Here is a 20,835-nt window from a genome sequence, read left to right on the forward strand (position 1 = left end):
TCACCTGTCAGATCGCATTCCCTCTCAATAGGGGAAGTCCATACACATTAGCTCCGAGATCACCTGTTGAAAATCTCTGGATATTTCATGCCTATATTCAGGCAAAAAGCTTGCTCTTATAGAGAAGTTAAAAATATTGTTAGTGGTACTGTAATGGGTGCAAGATATGATCCACGTGGAGCTGTAATGGGCATTTAAATCATCCCTAATGATGTGATAATGTGTTGTCTATGTTGATATATGTACTTTTATATTCATATGCTCTAATGGATGATGTAGGTATAAAAAAAATCAATCTATCAATATGCTTGGATCTGAAATCTTGTCCAACTTCGCCTTTCCTGTCCTTCAATACAATTGCAGTTTTTATTCTTATACCTTTTATTTCCCATTCCTTTCTTACTTCTGCTTGGCTTGATTCAGACTATTTTGGAAGAAGATGTAGAAGATCCCGTGTATCAGGTAAATGCATCTAACACGCATGTGCTCACTAATGAAAGTCGCTGTATCAGTGAAAACCCTGCTTGTACTTGTTTGTCTATAATGCCTACTCTTTACTTTTGCTAAATTACTGTCTGCTGTTTAGATTTGATTTTTAAATTACCTAAATTATACTCTTGTTAGGTAACATGGGATTATGGAAAAATGTATAATTTCTATTCAGTTAATCTAATCCTAAGTACATACAAGTATTTATTTTAAAAAAAGGGAAATATATTGCTACAACAAGCATTTTTTTGGGGTGTACATTGGTTTTGTTTTTATATTTAATATTTATTGTGGTCGAGATTTAAAAATCAATAAACAGTAAGTAATGTTGCATATTAATTTTATTTATTTCTCTTTTTGAGCCATCAGGTAGAGCTTTAGGCTCCTTTAAAAATGTTTATCTATTTGTCCCTTTGTTGAAAAAACCTGTTGTATACAGAGCTCAATAGCTAAAGCTGAATTTTTACCTACAGAGGTGGATGAATGAATCATCACAGTGACTCATCCCTTATCAGATGGCTCAGTCCTAGGTTTTATTGAGCGCCATTCTGCCAGAAAGGAAATCATTACAGCAGTATTTTCTTTTTGCCTAACCCATAGTGCTTTGGGGATCCTTGTCATGTATTAAATGTTTATTTGTAAAACAAAGAATGTATACATATCGAAAAAATATGACCCAAAAACATAAGTTTCTTTTTAACATTTGCTGTGAACACAGGGGTGATGAGGATGAAGCATGCCTCTTTCTAGAACACTCTGACTGATCATGTGAGTAAAGTAGGCAGTCCCTCCCACTCTGGAGGGAGGAGTTACTGGGTTACCCGTAAACTATTTGCAATGAAATTACCTAAATCCCTGCAATGTATATGCATGACCCAAAGAGAATTTTTGTAATACATTTGTCATGCATAATCTATTTCCCTGACTTTTTTTTATTATTGTTAATTTTCTTTTTATTATTTTCATTCTCATCTTTATAGTAATCTGCTTAGTTAAGCCTAGGGGGCATAGAAAATAAGATTTTCTTACCCAATCCTCTGGCAGCAGGGCTGCTGTTAGAAATCATGGGGCCTTGTACAGCCTACCTTTTGGGACCCCTTTGACCCGCCCTTGACCCCAACTCTGGCCCCTCCCCTGTCTCGGCTTTGAACATGTAATAGAATGAGCCATGACAGGTCCTCTTTATGGAGAGATCTGGGGTCTACTAGACCCCAGATCTCTCCTCTAGCCTTCAAAGCATGTGATCATACTGAGATTTATGCTCCTACAGGGCTTTAGAAAGCCCTGTTTGTTATTTTGCAGAAATTAAGTGTAAAGGTGCCTGGGTCCCCCTGTTGAGCTGATAGGGCTGGACCCGGTACAACAGGACTGGCTGTACTGCTTTATCAGCGGCCCTGTCTGGCACAGTCCGATGGGGGGGAGCTGAAGATGGGGTACATTAAATTGCCTTTACCCCTAGAATAAACAAGCAATTAACTCTTGCAGTGCGATGCAGCCCCACGGCCAGGGAGATTTTTCAGATTTCCCAGTTGGGCTTTAAAGTGGTTCTAAAGGCTTAAAAGAGAAGTACGGCATTTTTTTTTTTCAAGAATCATACCTACCTAGGTGGATGCAGCAATGTTGCATCTGTCCCTCGCCGGCTCTAAGACTTAGAACCGAGCGATCAAAGATGGCCGGTCGCTCGGTTCTCAGTGCTTCATGAGCAGCGAGCTGGTGACTGTCAGTCACAGACCCTCTGCCCTGCCCCCACACTCACTGGAGCGCTGGGCTGTGGAGGGGGCAGGAGCGGCCAGCTCAGGCTCTCAGCGACTCGCTGAGAGGCTGAGCCAGGTGCCAGTCCAGGGTTGTGAGCGGATCCCGGACCATATTGTCATGGTCTTTCCCCAGCCTGGACCGGCTCTGTGACATCAGCCTACAGCGAGCTTCAGCCCACTGTCTGCTGAAAACGAACTGCACTCATGTGATCCACAGAAGAAGTACAGCCAAACGAGCTTTCCCCGTACTTCTCCTTTAAAGTTTTTTTTTTACCTTAATGCATTCTATGCATTAAAGCGGTAACAAACTGGAACAAAGTATTATTTAAGTATTTCAAGTATCATCTAATATAAATATTATAATAATATAAATTAGAATCTTTTTAAGTAGGAGGAACCTGAAGAGACACATCCACTTAAACACAAAGAAAACAAACTAAGCCCTGTTAGAAACTGAATCCTAGATCCCGGTGCTGCAAGGAAAATATTTGTTTCACTTAGCAACAGTTCTGCCTACACAACCACCGTCTTTCCCCATTTCCATGCCACCGGAGTCAATGCACTTCTCACAGTCTATAACAAAAGAGCCATCCATCAGCTGCGGAAATGAATGTTCAGGAAAAGAGAAAAAAAAAATTGCACAATCAGGCGGCTATGCTCGGAGCTCGCGGTTCTCCTTTTGTTGTCAGAGCCGGGCTCGGCTTCACTGCTGAATGCAACACCCCAGCCGGCTGGCAGTCACATTGTTTTAGTATTAATCCTGAATTAATAAGCTCTCTGAGCCAAATCAGATTATCTCGATCAAGTACAAGTGACACGGTGGCAATGAGTTAATCTGCGGTATTATACAATGCCGTCAATGTCACTTCCTCTGTATCGCTCAGCTGCGTTCCTTCACAGCAAACTCCATCCCGGCAGTGATGGCAAGAAGGGGGAAATTAAATCTCGACTGAGCTATGCAAATTAATTAAGTAACCTAATAACATAAGTGGTGAACCCTGATGGTATGTTATTCTACCAAGCCTGGGTACAATCGGTGATAGTTATTCAATTTCGGTAGCACCGGTTCTGCTCGCTATATCAACCACTACATCTCTCACTCCCTATACACCCCTTATGGACCAGAGCGATTTTTACATTCCTGCTATCGGCCTATTGATTCAGTAATAAATTTGTCATTATTTAAGATAACAAAGTAATACAAACAGGGGCGTATCATGAAATGAGTGGGCCCGTGTGCAAGCCCACACCGCACCGATCATCCCTGGTTGTCAACCAGGGACAGATCATCCATCGGTACAGTGTTGGTCAGAGCACAGTGGACCCCCCCACCCCTCGGGGCCCGTTTACAGTGAACACCCTGCACCCATGGATGATACACCACTGAATACAAATGTTTTTTAAGGTTGAAAAAATATTTTATTTTTTATCAATTCATGTTTTATTTTATTTCACTTGTTTATTATTATTTTTACATTTTTAAAGGAATCTGTAGACAAAAAAAAAAAACTAGCAAAATGTGAAAAAATACATTTTTCTATTTTTAACAGTTTTTTTTATTAAAAAAAGTGTGTTACTAAAGATAAAAGTGTGAATTTTATTTCTATAATTTATCCCATTTAAAATTACACTAAAATTATGTTTTGGATGGGTCTTTCCAGTCTGCTTGGTGGGAATGTCTGTCTTCGGTTTACTCACGTGATCAGTCCCGGTATTGTAGATACTAAGTGGAAAGCACATCATGTATGTAAATATGGTTGTCCCAACATATCTATAAATATGTATATATATATATATATATATATATATATATATATATATATATATATATATATATATATATATATATACGGTAATCATTTCAATGGGTGGGCTACTTCCTTTTCTTTCTCTTTTTGATTTAGGAGTACTGTCAAGGTGGACTCCAAACTTCCACCAAATTAGATAAGAAAAAAGTCGGGACACGAACTCCAATGCAATTCTTTATCCTGATTTTCAAAGATATGTACAAAACATGCAAGTCACTGTACAGTTGCGAGCGATACTGCTCTTCATCAGGCCAGACACAGCCAGATAAGCCTGATGAAGAGCAGTATCGCTCGCAACTGTACAGTGACTTGCATGTTTTGTACATATCTTTGAAAATCAGGATAAAGAATTGCATTGGAGTTCGTGTCCCGACTTTTTTCATATATATATATATATATATATATATATATATATATATATATTCAAAACATTCTCATAGATACAATTCTTTACACATTTTGGGGTTTTGGGACCAAACCGACCTCCATGTGTCCCCACAGACACTAGAAGAACATACAAATGGCATGTCTATAGATGGGCACCAGAGCTGCTACTCAGCAGCACTACGTATTGACTTCTGAGATTTATCAAATGCTCTCTGTGTACTTTCTGAATTTCTTGTTTGCTGCTTACTTTACTTTTGTTTCTGAATTTTCTGTCTTTTCTATTTTTCCCGCTCTGGTTTCTGTTCTTTTTCTCCTTTGCTGGACGATACCATAGTACATAGTGTTCGAAGCTGGCCACGAGTCCGTACGAGACCCAGACACAGAGGAAAGCATATACCAGGTACCTATAGAGGGGGAGAGCAGATGTGTCTTTAAAAAAAAAAAAAAAAAAAAACTGATTCATTTTTAGCGAGGAATTCATCTAAAGTAGATTCTGCTAGGTCATTGCTAATACCAGAACCCGCATTCTGTTGTCAGAATATCATAATAATCTTATATTGATTGTTGGCACTGAAATTTGCTTGGCACAAATTTTGTATTACTTCTAGTATTAAAAAAGTATTACTACTATTACTACTAGAAAGTTGGGATAGAGGGATTCCTAAAATTGTATGGAAAAAATTCAAGGTTGCGTTATTATACCATGTAGATTATGTTAATATTTATTTTTTATTTTTTATTATTATTATTTTTATTATTATTTTGTTTATTTTTTTATATTTTATTTTATATGTATTATGTCTTATACAGTTTTTATATATATATATATATATATATATATATATATATATATATATATATAATGTATATTTTTTTTTTTTTATGTATTTATTAGATATTGTTATTCTATTTATATGTATTTTCAGTCTGCATTGTATAGAAGTCAAAAGCACTAAGTACAAGTAAATAAAAAGCATTTGGACCAGACTGTGAAATCTCATATCCATGGGTACTTTAAAGGGGTCCATCTACTTTTGTCGGACCATTCATTTTAACAAAAATCTTCCCATAAGATTATATGTGCATTCAACATATTGTATGCATGTTATTTACTTACAGTATATAGCTACAGCATATAGAATATAGCTATTCTCCTTCACTTTTCCCACTACATTAAAGGTTATGTAAGGAGTTGAAAGGGCGGAGGAGCTGGGTCAGCACAGACAGTAATTAGACACTCCCAGAAGAAGAAAGGGCTATGGCAGACAAGGAAGAAGGGGCTCTGCTAGGATATGGACTCTTCTGGAGTAGTCAAATTTTTTTAGCAAGTTCAAAAGCATATTGCAGGTGACGTAAAAATCAAATATGGAATGGAAAACACTAGTATCAAGTAAGCATCTAAAATACTTTAATTTTGTGTAATTTTACCTACATTTTTATGTAGGATCTCTTTAAAATGAGTATTTTAGGTATAGTTAGAGACTTTTGAGCTGAGTAACCCCTTGGCCTTCTATATGTCCTGGACACTCCAATACTGAGATCTGCTTGCCATAATTCCATCTACCTGGGAGTTTTGGGTGTCCCCCCATCTTTGTGTGTCTCAGCTCCTCCTGTTATATTTTCCATGGTATACAATATCTATAAAATACAGCAGGTTTGGTGAGAACTACTTGGGTACAACAGGTGTGCAGACCAGGGAACTCAATAGAGGGATAGTGGGACCCCCCCCCCCCCCCCATAATTGGTACAGCAAGTGTACAGACCTAGGAAACCACCACAGGAATGGAGGAAATCCCTCATAATGGGCACAGCAGATGTACAAACCCAGAGACTCAGCTCAGGGTTGGTGGGAACCCTTCATAATAGGCACAGCATGTGTACAATCCCAAGAACTCCCAAGAACTCAGCACAGGGATGGGTTTAACAACTCATTGCAGAAATTTCAACAACAGAGTCCCCAAGAGATAGTAGAAACTATGGTCATAGGATTTAACTCTCCAGCATCTATCACCAACTTACTAATCCCTTTAAAGTCTTAAAGTGGAACTCATGAAGCCTCCACATGACTTGGAAACCAGAATCTACAGGAAGTAAACCTATCGTATTGCAATTCTTGGTAGCTCTCTGGCCTATCTTTCTGTGCTTTTCTTATGGCCTCCAAGTGTGATGGTTGGCCTACTAGTTACATGTATATTTTTATTGGTCTGATCATGCTAGGCCAATAGAATCACATGGTCTTCTATAACAATTACGTTATGAACAGAATAAAGCTTACTTACCAACATTGTGATTGTGGGACACTATTCATCCACCCACTTTCTGGTTAAGCCTGACAAAATAACACCCACTTTACTAGTTGTCCTGCCTAGACCCCACCTCTAGGTACACTTACTTTACTGACCTGTCCCTGACCAGACCCCCATCTCTAAATATGCTGAATCCCTGATTCCTTGCAATTGATGGCTTTTTGAGTTACTATTGAGTATCTCAAATGAGGTGGATGCTGTTATCCCGGGTCATGACCCTGGACACAGCATTGGCAGGACAAAGGGCCAAGATGTGGGACTGTCTCGTTAAATCCAGGGCAGTTGGCATCCATGGTAAAGGAGAACTTCAAGCAGCTTATTAGCCAGAAATAAATAAGCAAGGACTAGCTGTTTGTTTTTGTCTGCAGTTAACAGAAGGGCTGATTACTACATTGTAAAGAAACAAAAAGGGTGACCAAAAAGACCAGCCTTATTAATTATAGGTGAATATGAGTTTTTACTAGGGCTTATCCACTGCCCACTCAAATTAAAAACTGATTACTACATTGGCCTGTTCCTACCCAAAGGTCTACCTAATTACCACAATGACCTGTTCCTACCCAAAGGTCTACCTAGTAATTACCACTTTGGCCGGTTCCTACCCAAAGGTCTACCTAATTAAAACATTGGCCTGTTCCTACCCATAGGTCTACCTAATTACCACATTGGCCTGTTTCTACCCAAAGGTCTACCTACAACACAAGGGTGTCTATGTTGAGGACCAGACTAACCACTCTGAGCCAAAAGTAGACCCATCCAAACTGAATAGCGCCAATTGGCCCAGCAGTTGGAAACTAAAGATGATTTTACCCTTCCCCAGAGGGACTTTCAGAAAGTAGATTGAAAACAAAGTAGACATAAAGTATGATCTCTGATCACTATCTAAATTTAAAAAAAACTTAATGCTGAAGTTTAGGTATGGCTCTTTTATGTATGGTGCCAGTGGACCAAGTGGGATGACCGATGCCTTTGGAAGCTGAGAATCACTGTAGTAGTTAACCCTACTCCAGTGATCTCCACTTGCTTCCAGGTCCCATGCTGAGAGGCTGTCCTGCTGCATTGTGAACACAGGAGGTCCACCACTCGGCATAAGCACCATTCAAGAACACTTAGAATTTTCTCAATTAATGCAAAGGGTTCTGCTTTTTGGACAAGGTGAAGAGATGTGGTGGTGACTTCACAATCTCCACCTTGCCCCTGTGGAAGCTGGTAATCACTGTAGTAGTTAACCCTACTCCAGTGATCTTCACTTGCTTCCGGGTCCCGTGCTGAGAGGCTGTCCTGCTGCATTGTGAACACAGGAGTTCCACTACTTGGCACAAGCACCATTCAAGAACACTTTGAATTTTCTCAATTAATGCAAAGTGTTCTCTTATTGGACAAGGCGGATAGACGTGGTGGTGACTTCACAATCTCCACTTTGTCCCTGTGGAAGCTGGAAATCACTGTAGTAGTTAACCCTACTCCACTGATCTCCACTTACTTCCAGGTCCCTTGCTCAGAGGCTGTCTTGCTGCATTGTGAACACAGGAGGTCCATCACTTGGCATAGGCGCCATTCAAGAACACTTTTAATTTTCTCAATTAATGCAAAGTGTTCTTATTGGACAAGGTGGAGAGATGTGGTGGTGGCTTCACAATCTCCACCTTGTCCAATTTAGAGAAAACCTTGTATTTAGTGAGAAGAATCAAAGATGTCTGGTGAATTGTGCCCATGCTGAATTGAGCGCCCCCTCATTTTCATTATAGGGTAGGGCAGACAGTAGCTACAGGACCTGAAGGCTAGTGGCAATCATTGTAGTAGTGGTTTTTACTACAGTGATTTTCAGCTTCGACAGGGATCGACTAGGTGTGGTACTACATCCTTGCATTGATTCAAGCTGGAACAATGTAACTATGTATCAAAAAAGCAGTTCCTGGAATTCAGCTTTAATCCAAAAAGATTGAAAGAAACACGGATTCTTCTGTAACTTTTTTTTTTTTATAATATCGTTTGGTGTATAATGAACAATTTAGCACAGAAAAGCTGATCATTTGCAGCCTTAATAGACTCCAGAATCAGCTGAAACATTGCGGATTGTTTTTTGATTGGCTGGAAGGAAAACATCGTAAGCGAAAATTAGGAAGTAAATGTCATGAATGTACATTTTCGTGGGAATATAATTATCATAATTGTTAGCATTATGGATTTTACTAAATAAAATTAAGCCCGGTTAGTACGCGCACAAATTGTTGACATTGGTATGATTGCTGTTTCTCGTCATTAAAGCAAGGGCGCCATGTTTTTTTTTTTAAATGTTGTTATATGCGCTGAAATCATTCAGGTAATATGTAGCAAAAACACATAAATGTTTAAAGCTGCACTTCAAGTATTATATTTTTTGGCATGTTTATATTAAGCCAACTTGGTTTAGCAAGTAAGCATCCAGATCTAAAATGCGGAGGGCCAACGGTGATGCTATAAACAGGGCCGGTGCTACCACTAGGCAAATTAGGCAGCCTAGTTTGCCTAGTGGTAGCACCACTAGGGGGCGCTGCTGACTAGGGTGCCAGGCCACTGGTGTTCCTACTCTCTTCTCTCTGCAGCAAGCAACTAAGTCTCAGCATCAGCAGGCACACATAGTGTCAGAGGCACAGCGGCGGTGGAGTACTGTGTCCCGACTCCCGAATGAATGGAAGCAAGCAAACATTCATTGATGGGCACTGGTAGGCTGTATGGATAGGCGCTGGTGAGGCTGCATTGATAGGCGCTGATGAGGCAGCATTTGATGGGCGCTGGTGAGGCTGCATTTGATGGGCGCTGATGAGGCAGCATTTGATGGGCACTTCATTAAAAAGGTGTGGTATACATGGGCAGGGCAAAGAGGGTGGAGTCAGGGGTGGAGCCGAAGGGGGGGGCGGAGAAATGAGGTTTCGCCTAGGGTGTCAAAATCCTTGCACCAGCCCTGGCTGTAAATCCCTGTTGTAGTGCTCAGTGACAGCCCTGTAATATTCGTGGTTCTGTATGAGCACCTTTTCTACTGGCTTGCTCACTTGGTATCTTCACCATTCACAGGATGCCTTGAAGGCATTCTCTGATTGGATGAGTTGGTGAATGCGATGTCTCTAGACCTCATCCAGTCAGATATTGTCTGGAGTCATGCGCCACATCCCATGAGCTATGAACTACTTCAGCAGCATCGGTTGCAGGTCCTGCCCTTTTTTGCCCCCCCCCAAGATGAAGACCCTAAGGCAGCTGTTTCTTTTGCCTACTCATTGGCTCAGCCTGGCCCTGCTAGTTATGCAAATTTCCAAATTTCTTGATGTGGATGTCAGTCTGGAGGAGCGGGTGTTGCTAGAATGGCTGCACTTGCATGCATGCCCATGTGTGATGCTGAGCCTCCATGGTTGAAAGAAATGGAAAACCAATAAATGAAAGGGGCAGAGGCAGGGACAGTCAAGCTGGGGAGGAATGGGCTGGATCAGAGGTCTCCAAACTTTCTAAATAAAGGGACAACTTACTGTCCTTCAAACCTTAGAGGGGCCGGTGTCAGTGGGAGAAATAGCACCCTATCATTGGTGTCAATGGTAAGAATAGTGCCCCATAATTGGTGTCAGTGGGAGGAATAGTACCCCATCATTGGTACTGGAAGGAATAGTACCTCATCATTGGTGTCAGTAGGAAGAGTAGTGCCCCATCATTGGTGTCAGTAGGAAGAGTAGTGCCCCATCATTGGTGTCAGTAGGAAGAATAGTGCCCCATCATTGGTGTCAGTAGGAAGAATAGTGTCCCATCATTGGTGGCAGTGGGAGGAATAGTGCCCTGTCATTGGTGTCAGTAGGAAGAATAGTGCCCCATCATTGGTGTCAGTAAGAAGAATAGTGCCCCATCATTGGTGTCAATGGGAGGAATAGTGCCCCATCATTGGTACTGGAAGGAGTAGTACCCCATCAATGATTTCAGCGAAAGGAATAGTACCCCATCATTGGTGTCAGTAGGAAGGATAGTACCCCATCATTGGTGTCAGTAGGAAGAATAGTACCCCATTACTGGTGTCAGTGGGAGGAATAGTGTCCCATCATTGGTGTCAGTGGGAGGAATAGTGCCCCATCATTGGTGTCAGTGGGAGGAATAGTGCCCTATCATTGGTATCAGTGGGAGAAATAGTGCCCCATCATTGGTGTCAGTGGGAGGAAGAGTGCCCCATCATTGGTGTCAGTGGGAGGAAGAGTGCCAGAGTGCCCCGTCATTGGTGTCAGTGGGAGGAAGAGTGCCCCATCATCAGTGTCAGTGAACAGTGTGCGGTGACATCAGAGGAAACCATTTCAGTCCAGAAAAAGTAGCCTGTACAACTGTGCAAGACTGAAGGGAAAGCCGGAGTTCTGCTTTAATATTAACTTTTGTAAACTAGCAAAACAAATGTATTTAACTGCAGACAAGCGGGAATATCCGGCAGAGGAAATATTTTTTATGTCTCACAGAATGTCCCTAATTAGCTGATAACAGATGCGGATTATGTAGAGTCGGGGCCTTGGATCATTTCCCTGACATGACAAAAATTTTGGTTTCCAGCTTGATGCCGGTGATACAAAGGATGGGAGGACTATGGGGGGAGGACTATGGGGGGATGACTATGGGGGGAGGACTATGGAGGGGCTATGGGGGGAGGACTAGGGGGGAGGACTATTGGGGGGGGGCTATGGGGGGAGGACTATGGGGGGGGACTATAGGGGGATGACTAGGGGGGAGGACTATTGGGGGGGGCTATGGGGGGGACTATAGGGGGATGACTAGGGGGGAGGACTAGGGGGGAGGACTAGGGGGGAGGACTAGGGGGGGAGGACTAGGGGGGGAGGACTATTGGGGGGAGGACTATGGGGGGAGGACTATGGGGGGGGACTATAGGGGGAGGACTAGGGGGGGGAGGACTAGGGGGGGAGGACTATGGGGGGGGGGGACTATAGGGGGATGACTAGGGGGGGAGGACTAGGGGGGGAGGACTATGGGGGGAGGACTATGGGGGGATGACTAGGGGGGGAGGACTATTGGGGGGGGGACTATGGGGGGAGGACTATGGGGGGGAGGACTATGGAGGGGAGGACTATGGAGGGGCTATGGGGGGAGGACTAGGGGGGGAGGACTATGGAGCGAGCTTGTTAAGTGCACACCTGGAGCGGAGAGCTAATTAATTGCCTCCATAGCAATATACAGAGGAGAGGCGACTTTTAATGGGGTTTTAAACCGGCTGGGGACTGGTAATGAACGGAGGGTGTGATTACACCGATGAAGTATGCTCAGAGAGACGTTACCTGGAGCCAATTTCTTCACCTGATTTACAACATCAACCCTCCAACTCTCCAACATGCTCAAAGCATTTTTAACCACTTCATCCCTGGAAGATTTTACCCCCTTAATGACTAGAGCATTTTTTGCCATTCGGCACTGCGTCGATTTAACTGACAATTGCGCGGTCGTGCAACGTTGTACCCAAACAATATTGATGTCTTTTTTTTCCCACAAATAGAGCTTTCTTTTGGTGGTATTTGATCACCTCTGCGGTTTTTATTTTTCGCGCTATAAACAAAAAAAGACCGACAATTTTGAAAAAAAAGCAATATTTTTTACTTTTTGCTATAACAAATATCTCCAAAAAATATATCAAAATACATGTCTTCCTCAGTTTAGGCCGATATGTATTCTTCTACATATTTTTGTTAAAAAAAAAAATCACAGTAAGTGTATATTGATTGGTTTGCGCAAAAGTTATAGCGTTTACACAATAGGGCATAGATTTATGGCATTTTTATTAGTTTTTTTTATTAGTAATGGCGGTGATCTGCGATTTTTATTGGGTCTGCGACATTGCAGCGGACAGATCGGACACTTTTGCCACTATTTTGGGACCATTGACATTTTTACAGCGATCGGAGCAAAAAATAGCCACTGATTACTGTGTAAATGTCACTGGCAGGGAAGGGGGTTAAACACTAGAGGGTGATCAGGGGGTTAAGTGCGTTCCCTCAGTGTGTTCTAACTGTAGGGGGGATGGGCTACCACTGACATGACAGAGATCACTGCTCCCGAGGGCACGCTTCCGCAGCGCGCCGTGCTTGCCCACTAGCCGCCGATGATGCAATGGTGTACGGGTACGTTGTTTTGCGCACCCGTGACACTTTGCCGACGAATATCGGCGTGAGCTGGTCGTCAAGTGGTCTTCCTGATTCTCCTCTAGGCCAATCGGGAAGCGGGTGAGGGGGGTTGGGTGGCGTTGGTTTGACCCCCCCAAATATGGAGCACCAGCTGCTACTGCAAGGAGGGTTAGAATTAGGATTACATGGAGGGTTAGTGTTGGGATTACATGGAGGGTTAGTGTTGGGATAACAGGGAGGGTTAGTATTAGGATTATATGGAGGGTTAGGTTAGTGTTAGGATTACAGGGAGGGTTAGTATTAGGAGTACATGGAGGGTTAGTGTTGGGATTACATGGAGGGTTAGTGTTGGGATTACAGGGAGGGTTAGTATTAGGATTACAGGGAGGGTTAGTATTAGGATTACAGGGAGGGTTAGTATTAGGAGTACATGTAGGGTTAGTGTTGGGATTACATGGAGGGTTAGTGTTGGGATTACAGGGAGGGTTAGTATTAGGATTACATGTAGGGTTAGTGTTGGGATTACAGGGAGGATTAGTATTAGGATCACATGGAGGGTTAGTGTTGGGATTACAGGGAGGATTAGTATTAGGAGTACATGGAGGGTTAGTGTTGGGATTACAGGGAGAGTTAGTATTAGGATTACATCTAGGATTAGTGTTGGGATTACAGGGAGGGTTAGTATTAGGATTACATGGAGGATTAGTGTTGGGATTACAGGGAGGGTTAGTATTAGGAGTACATGGAGGGTTAGTGTTGGGATTACAGGGAGAGTTAGTATTAGGATTACATGGAGGGTTAGTGTTGGGATTACAGGGAGAGTTAGTATTAGGATTACATGGAGGATTAGTGTAGGGATTACAGGGAGAGTTAGTATTAGGAGTACATGGAGGGTTAGTGTTGGGATTACAGGGAGAGTTAGTATTAGGATTACATGGAGGATTAGTGTTGGGATTACAGGGAGGATTAGTATTAGGATTACATGGAGGGTTAGTGTTGGGATTACAGGGAGGATTAGTATTAGGATTACATGGAGGGTTAGTGTTGGGATTACAGGGAGGATTAGTATTAGGATTACATGGAGGGTTAGTGTTGGGATTACAGGGAGGATTAGTATTAGGATTACATGGAGGATTAGAGTTGGGACTACAGGGAGGGTTAGTATTAGGAGTACATGGAGGGTTAGTGTTGGGATTACAGGGAGAGTTAGTATTAGGAGTACATGGAGGGTTAGTGTTGGGATTACAGGGAGAGTTAGTATTAGGATTACATCTAGGATTAGTGTTGGGATTACAGGGAGGGTTAGTATTAGGATTACATGGAGGGTTAGTGTTGGGATTACAGGGAGGGTTAGTATTAGGATTACAGGGAGGGTTAGTATTAGGAGTACATGTAGGGTTAGTGTTGGGATTACATGGAGGGTTAGTGTTGGGATTACAGGGAGGGTTAGTATTAGGATTACATGTAGGGTTAGTGTTGGGATTACAGGGAGGATTAGTATTAGGATCACATGGAGGGTTAGTGTTGGGATTACAGGGAGGATTAGTATTAGGAGTACATGGAGGGTTAGTGTTGGGATTACAGGGAGAGTTAGTATTAGGATTACATCTAGGATTAGTGTTGGGATTACAGGGAGGGTTAGTATTAGGATTACATGGAGGATTAGTGTTGGGATTACAGGGAGGGTTAGTATTAGGAGTACATGGAGGGTTAGTGTTGGGATTACAGGGAGAGTTAGTATTAGGATTACATGGAGGGTTAGTGTTGGGATTACAGGGAGAGTTAGTATTAGGATTACATGGAGGATTAGTGTAGGGATTACAGGGAGAGTTAGTATTAGGAGTACATGGAGGGTTAGTGTTGGGATTACAGGGAGAGTTAGTATTAGGATTACATCTAGGATTAGTGTTGGGATTACAGGGAGGGTTAGTATTAGGATTACATGGAGGATTAGTGTTGGGACTACAGGGAGGGTTAGTATTAGGAGTACATGGAGGGTTAGTGTTGGGATTACAGGGAGAGTTAGTATTAGGATTACATGGAGGGTTAGTGTTGGGATTACAGGGAGAGTTAGTATTAGGATTACATGGAGGATTAGTGTAGGGATTACAGGGAGAGTTAGTATTAGGATTACATGGAGGGTTAGTGTTGGGATTACAGGGAGAGTTAGTATTAGGATTACATCTAGGATTAGTGTTGGGATTACAGGGAGGGTTAGTATTAGGATTACATGGAGGATTAGTGTTGGGACTACAGGGAGGGTTAGTATTAGGAGTACATGGAGGGTTAGTGTTGGGATTACAGGGAGAGTTAGTATTAGGATTACATGGAGGGTTAGTGTTGGGATTACAGGGAGAGTTAGTATTAGGATTACATGGAGGATTAGTGTAGGGATTACAGGGAGAGTTAGTATTAGGATTACATGGAGGGTTAGTGTTGGGATTACAGGGAGAGTTAGTATTAGGATTACATGGAGGATTAGTGTTGGGATTACAGGGAGGATTAGTATTAGGATTACATGGAGGGTTAGTGTTGGGATTACAGGGAGGATTAGTATTAGGATTACATGGAGGGTTAGTGTTGGGATTACAGGGAGGATTAGTATTAGGATTACATGGAGGGTTAGAGTTGGGACTACAGAGAGGGTTAGTATTAGGAGTACATGGAGGGTTAGTGTTGGGATTACAGGGAGAGTTAGTATTAGGATTACATGGAGGGTTAGTGTTGGGATTACAGGGAGAGTTAGTATTAGGATTACATGGAGGATTAGTGTAGGGATTACAGGGAGAGTTAGTATTAGGATTACATGGAGGGTTAGTGTTGGGATTACAGGGAGGGTTAGTATTAGGATCACATGGAGGGTTAGTGTTGGGATTACATGGAGGGTTAGTGTTGGGATTACAGGGAGGATTAGTATTAGGATCACATGGAGGGTTAGTGTTGGGATTACAGGGAGGGTTAGTATTAGGATTACATGGAGGATTAGTGTAGGGATTACAGGGAGAGTTAGTATTAGGATTACATGGAGGGTTAGTGTTGGGATTACAGGGAGGGTTAGTATTAGGAGTACATGGAGGGTTAGTGTTAGGGCCAGAGGAATGGTTACTTATAAAGCAGATTAACCTCTTAGGGTTATTCTGGATTCTGAAAGCAGACCCAGAACATACAAACTCAATGCCAATGGAACCATGGCAGGAATGTAATCTAGAACTCCACCACTGAAATTTGAGAAAAGGTACCTCTTACATACCTCCCAATTTTTTGAGAGGGGAATGAGGATATGAGAATAGGAGTTGCCTATCTATAAATTATCCAGAACAGACAACTATTACAAAAGTATGTAGACATAGGACATACCCCCTTGCCACGCCCCCCCCCTTAAAGAAGAATTATACAAAAAAAAGGTTAGTTAAACCCACAAGTGCTTTCTTTTACCACTACTATTCCTTTATATTGGCTTTTGACATTTCCAAATGCAGCAATTTAGAAATCAAATGAAAGGTTTAGCGCTGGAAAACACTTTTTGAAAGATAAAAAGTGCATTTTATATACAACTATATAGATCAGACCAAAATGAGGGACAAATAAGGGGGGAAGAGGGACAGAGGGACAGTCCCTCAAAATCCGGGACCGTTGGGAGGCATGCTCTTAGACACTGTGCTGACCTCGACACTCTTCCTGACGGCTGAGAAAAATGGAGATCAGCAGAGACGGCTTTGATGGAGAATATCGTGACTTGCAGGGATGTTGTCTGCACTTCTAATAAGTGGGACGCCTCCTGTGGTCTGTCCCCAATCCTCTGTAATCACAATGATCAGTGTATGATTGCAGAGGCCGCACATGGACCTCCTGAACCATCCCGTACGGTTCTGTGTGCGGAGAATTCTACATATATAATGTCACCGCCACTCCGGTATTCAGAGGAAATTGCAGCAATAACAGCTAAGTGAAATCAAATCATAGTGTTTATATCCTAGAATTGAAATTGGTTAATTCTGAAACACGGGGGGAAGGAGAGATCCATCGTCGCCTTCAAATAATGATAGAATGATCTATTTCCAGCTCTGTAATGGGAACCGTCATTGTCAAGTCAAGTGATCGGATCTGAATGGAGTAGTAAATGTTTCCAGCATTGAAAATTGAAGTGAGACGATTGTAAAATGACGGATGGATATCGCATGATCCACATTAGTTGGATTAGAAAAAAAATGTTTCAGGAAAGATTAAAGATTGGTTCACACCTACAGGTGCATCCAAGTGTGGGCGCATTTTCTTGTGGTTTTCGCACATTCCCACTCGTTGCGTGTAGGGTGCCCATTTATTTCATTTGGCTGCCCTACAGGATGCTCCAAATTCACTGGGGGACACAGGATACTCCAAATGAACTAGGGGACACAGGATGCCCAGGGGTCACTGGGTGACACAGGACGCTCAGGGGGTCACTGGGTGACACAGGATGCTCAGGGGGTCACTGGGTGGCACAGGATGCTCAGGGGGTCACTGGGTGGCACAGGATGCTCAGGGGGTCACTGGGTGGCACAGGATGCTCAGGGGGTCACTGGGTGGCACAGGATGCTCAGGGGGTCACTGGGTGGCACAGGATGCTCAGGGGGTCACTGGGTGGCACAGGATGCTCAGGGGTCACTGGGTGACACAGGATGCTCTGGGGTCACTGGGTGACACAGGATGCTCTGGGGTCACAGGGTGACACAGGATGCTCTGGGGTCACAGGGTGACACAGGATGCTCTGGGGTCACTGGGTGACACAGGATGCTCTGGGGTCACTGGGTGACACAGGATGCTCTGGGGTCACAGGGTGACACATGATGCTCTGAGGTCACTAGGTGACACAGGACGCTCAGGGGGTCACTGGGTGACACAGGATGCTCAGGGGGTCACTGGGTGACACAGGATGCTCAGGGGGTCACTGGGTGACACAGGATGCTCAGGGGGTCACTGGGTGACACAGGATGCTCAGGGGGTCACTGGGTGGCACAGGATGCTCAGGGGGTCACTGGGTGCTCTGGGGGTCACTGGGTGACATGGGATGCTCAGGGGGTCGCTGGGTGACACAGGATGTTCAGGGGTCACTGGGTGACACAGGATGTTCAGGGGTCACTGGGTGACACAGGATGTTCAGGGGTCACTGGGTGACACAGGATGCTCAGGGGGTCGCTGGGTGACACAGGATGTTCAGGGGTCACTGGGTGACACAGGATGTTCAGGGGTCACTGGGTGACACAGGATGCTCAGGGGGTCACTGGGTGGCACAGGATGCTCAGGGGGTCACTGGGTGGCACAGGATGCTCAGGGGGTCACTGGGTGGCACAGGATGCTCAGGGGGTCACTGGGTGCTCTGGGGGTCACTGGGTGACATGGGATGCTCAGGGGGTCGCTGGGTGACACAGGATGTTCAGGGGTCACTGGGTGACACAGGATGTTCAGGGGTCACTGGGTGACACAGGATGTTCAGGGGTCACAGGGTGCTCTGGGGGTCACTGGGTGACATGGGATGCTCAGGGGGTCGCTGGGTGACACAGGATGTTCAGGGGTCACTGGGTGACACAGGATGCTCAGGGGTCACTGGGTGACACAGGATGCTCAGGGGTCACTGGGTGACACAGGATGTTCAGGGGTCACTGGGTGACACAGGATGTTCAGGGGTCACTGGGTGACACAGGATGCTCAGGGGTCACTGGGTGACACAGGATGTTCAGGGGTCACTGGGTGACACAGGATGTTCAGGGGTCACTGGGTGACACAGAATGTTTAGGGGTCGCTGGGTGGCACGGGATGCTCTGAGGTCACTGGGTGACACAGGATGCTCTTGGGTCACTGGGTGGCACGGGATGCTCAGGGGTCACAGTTTGAAGCTGTACCAATCAGTAGAGGTGTCTCCTGACTGGCCATGGCGCCGGTGCTCCAGGTAAAAGCTGAAAACCCCAGTGGCTCTGTGCTGGAGGGGAGACCCGGTGCTGGTTGGGGAACCGCTGCAGAACAGCATTTAGTGCGTTTTTAGTGTGTTTTTGATGCGGTTTGCATTATCTAAAGTGCCCAACAACAAATTGGCCAAATAAAAAAAAAAACATTAAAAAAGAGAAAAACGCACTAAAAACGCATGTCCGAAAGTGCGGAAAGAACAGCACTGCAGAAAGGTGGATGTTGTAGATTTGCACTTAACTTCGGCTGCCGATATTCCGGACTAAGGCTGGCCATATACTATTCAATTTTCCTGTTCAACTTTCCTTTAGATTTACCAAAACCATATAATATGAGGTGAAACCTAAACCCTTTCAATGTGTATGCAATCAGGCAGACCCTTGCACTACATAGTTGAAGGTAAATCTAAAGAAAATTGAATAAGAAAATTGTATGGTGTATGGCCAGCTTAATTCCTGATGGGTGGAGTGCACAAACCTTTCTGCTTTTTAGTTCAGTTTTTTTTTCCTCCAGTATATTACATTTAGAATAAATAAAAGTGTGCAAAGGCATGTCAGGTTTCAGTTTAGAGTAGTACCTTGGATTACGAGCATAATTCATTCCAGAAGAATGCTTCTAATCCGAAGCACTCGTATATCAAAGCGAGTTTCCCCATAGGAGTCAATGGAAACTCAGATAATCCGTTCCACAGCCACTGCTTGTCTATGCAGTACCGCATGTGGCCAGAGGTACGGGGGCACTGGAGACACTCGGAAACACTCGGAGACACTTGGGAACCAAGTGTCTCCGAGTGTCTCCGAGCGTCTTCCATTTTTCCGAAACACTCGTAAACCGCGTTACTCGCAACCCGAGGTTCCACTGTATTTTCCTGCAGATCTTGTCTATCTTTGTATTCAATACTTTCTGAATCCATTAATCCAAGCATGCAGCAAGTGAGGGTCGGGGGACCTGATGGGCGGCATATTCTGTGTGATTTCGAAAGTACCGAGGCCATTGGATTGGCATGAGGGCTAGGCACTTAGCAAGTAAATCCAAAACCAGAACAGCCTTTGTTTAGAAGAATTGGAACCTCTGCCAGGTTTTTATTGCTATCTGTGTCCCCCAATTGGGAGATTCACCATTACACCGGAATAGAAAGTAATGAGGAATCCAGACGCCATTCTTGCCTAATGCAGAAGAGTTTCATAAATAAATATATCCAACTAAAAGAAAATCGGGGGTGGGGGAGGGAGGGCAAGAGCATATTAAAGTGATATTAAAGGCAGATTTATAAATAGGTTATACATACCTGATCTGCGGTTTTGCACAGAGCAGCCCTGATCCTCCTCTTCTCGTGTCCCCTGCCGGTGCTCCTGGCCCCTCCCTCCTGTCAAGTGCCCCCATAGCAAGCCGCTTGCTATGAGGGGCACAAGAGCAGGCTTGCTCCCGAGCCGCTGTTGTGTATGTCCTTTCACACACGGAGCACTGCTTGGTCCCGCCCCCGCTCTGTCCTCATTGGCTTACTGGCTGTGATTGACAAAGGCTCCCACTGCTGTCTCAGCCGATGAGGTGGAAGACACCCTGGAGAGTCACTGCTCTTGTGCACATCGCTGGATTGAGATGGGGCTCAGGTAAGTATTAGGGGGGCCTGTGAAGGGGGGGGGGGGGTGGGGGGCTGCTGCACCAAGAAGGTTTTTTACCTTCAGCCATAACTTGAGTCTTTACAACCAAGTCTGAAAGTTTGTCCTCATAATGATTCCAAACCCCGATGAAGGGAGTGCTGGGCTCCAGAAACGTGTTGGATTTTCTGTGGGAGTGCTAGGTTCCAGAAACGTGTTGGATTTTCTGTGTGAACATATTATGAATCCTTTTGTGTTTTTATGCTTTGAGGAATAAATGCCTGACAGGGGTTCTAATCCTTCCCCAAGCTATCCGGAACTAAAAAATACAAACTTTGGCTATAGCCGCCCTTAATAGCCAATCACAATGAATAATTTTAAATCAGGTTTCTGCAAATGACTGCATGCTGCAAATTGCTAGATCT

At 44.0% G+C, this 20,835-nt stretch overlaps 1 protein-coding gene across 8 annotated transcripts in view; it reads left to right on the plus strand.

Annotated features, from left to right (window-relative positions):
- DAB1 (DAB adaptor protein 1) overlaps nt 1-20,835 on the plus strand; it is a 946,282-nt gene that overhangs the window by 827,525 nt on the left and 97,922 nt on the right. For 6 of the 8 annotated variants that reach the window (XM_073593874.1, XM_073593871.1, XM_073593875.1 and 3 more), the window contains 2 exons: nt 424-462; nt 4,773-4,838. In XM_073593874.1, the coding sequence (XP_073449975.1) occupies nt 424-462; nt 4,773-4,838 (105 nt within the window). The remainder of the gene's footprint in view (nt 1-423; nt 463-4,772; nt 4,839-20,835) is intronic. The other 2 variants (XM_073593877.1, XM_073593879.1) reach the window with 1 other exon arrangement.

Source organism: Aquarana catesbeiana, linkage group LG07 (genome assembly GCF_042186555.1).
Source record: "Aquarana catesbeiana isolate 2022-GZ linkage group LG07, ASM4218655v1, whole genome shotgun sequence".
Taxonomy (NCBI): Eukaryota; Metazoa; Chordata; class Amphibia; order Anura; family Ranidae; genus Aquarana; species Aquarana catesbeiana.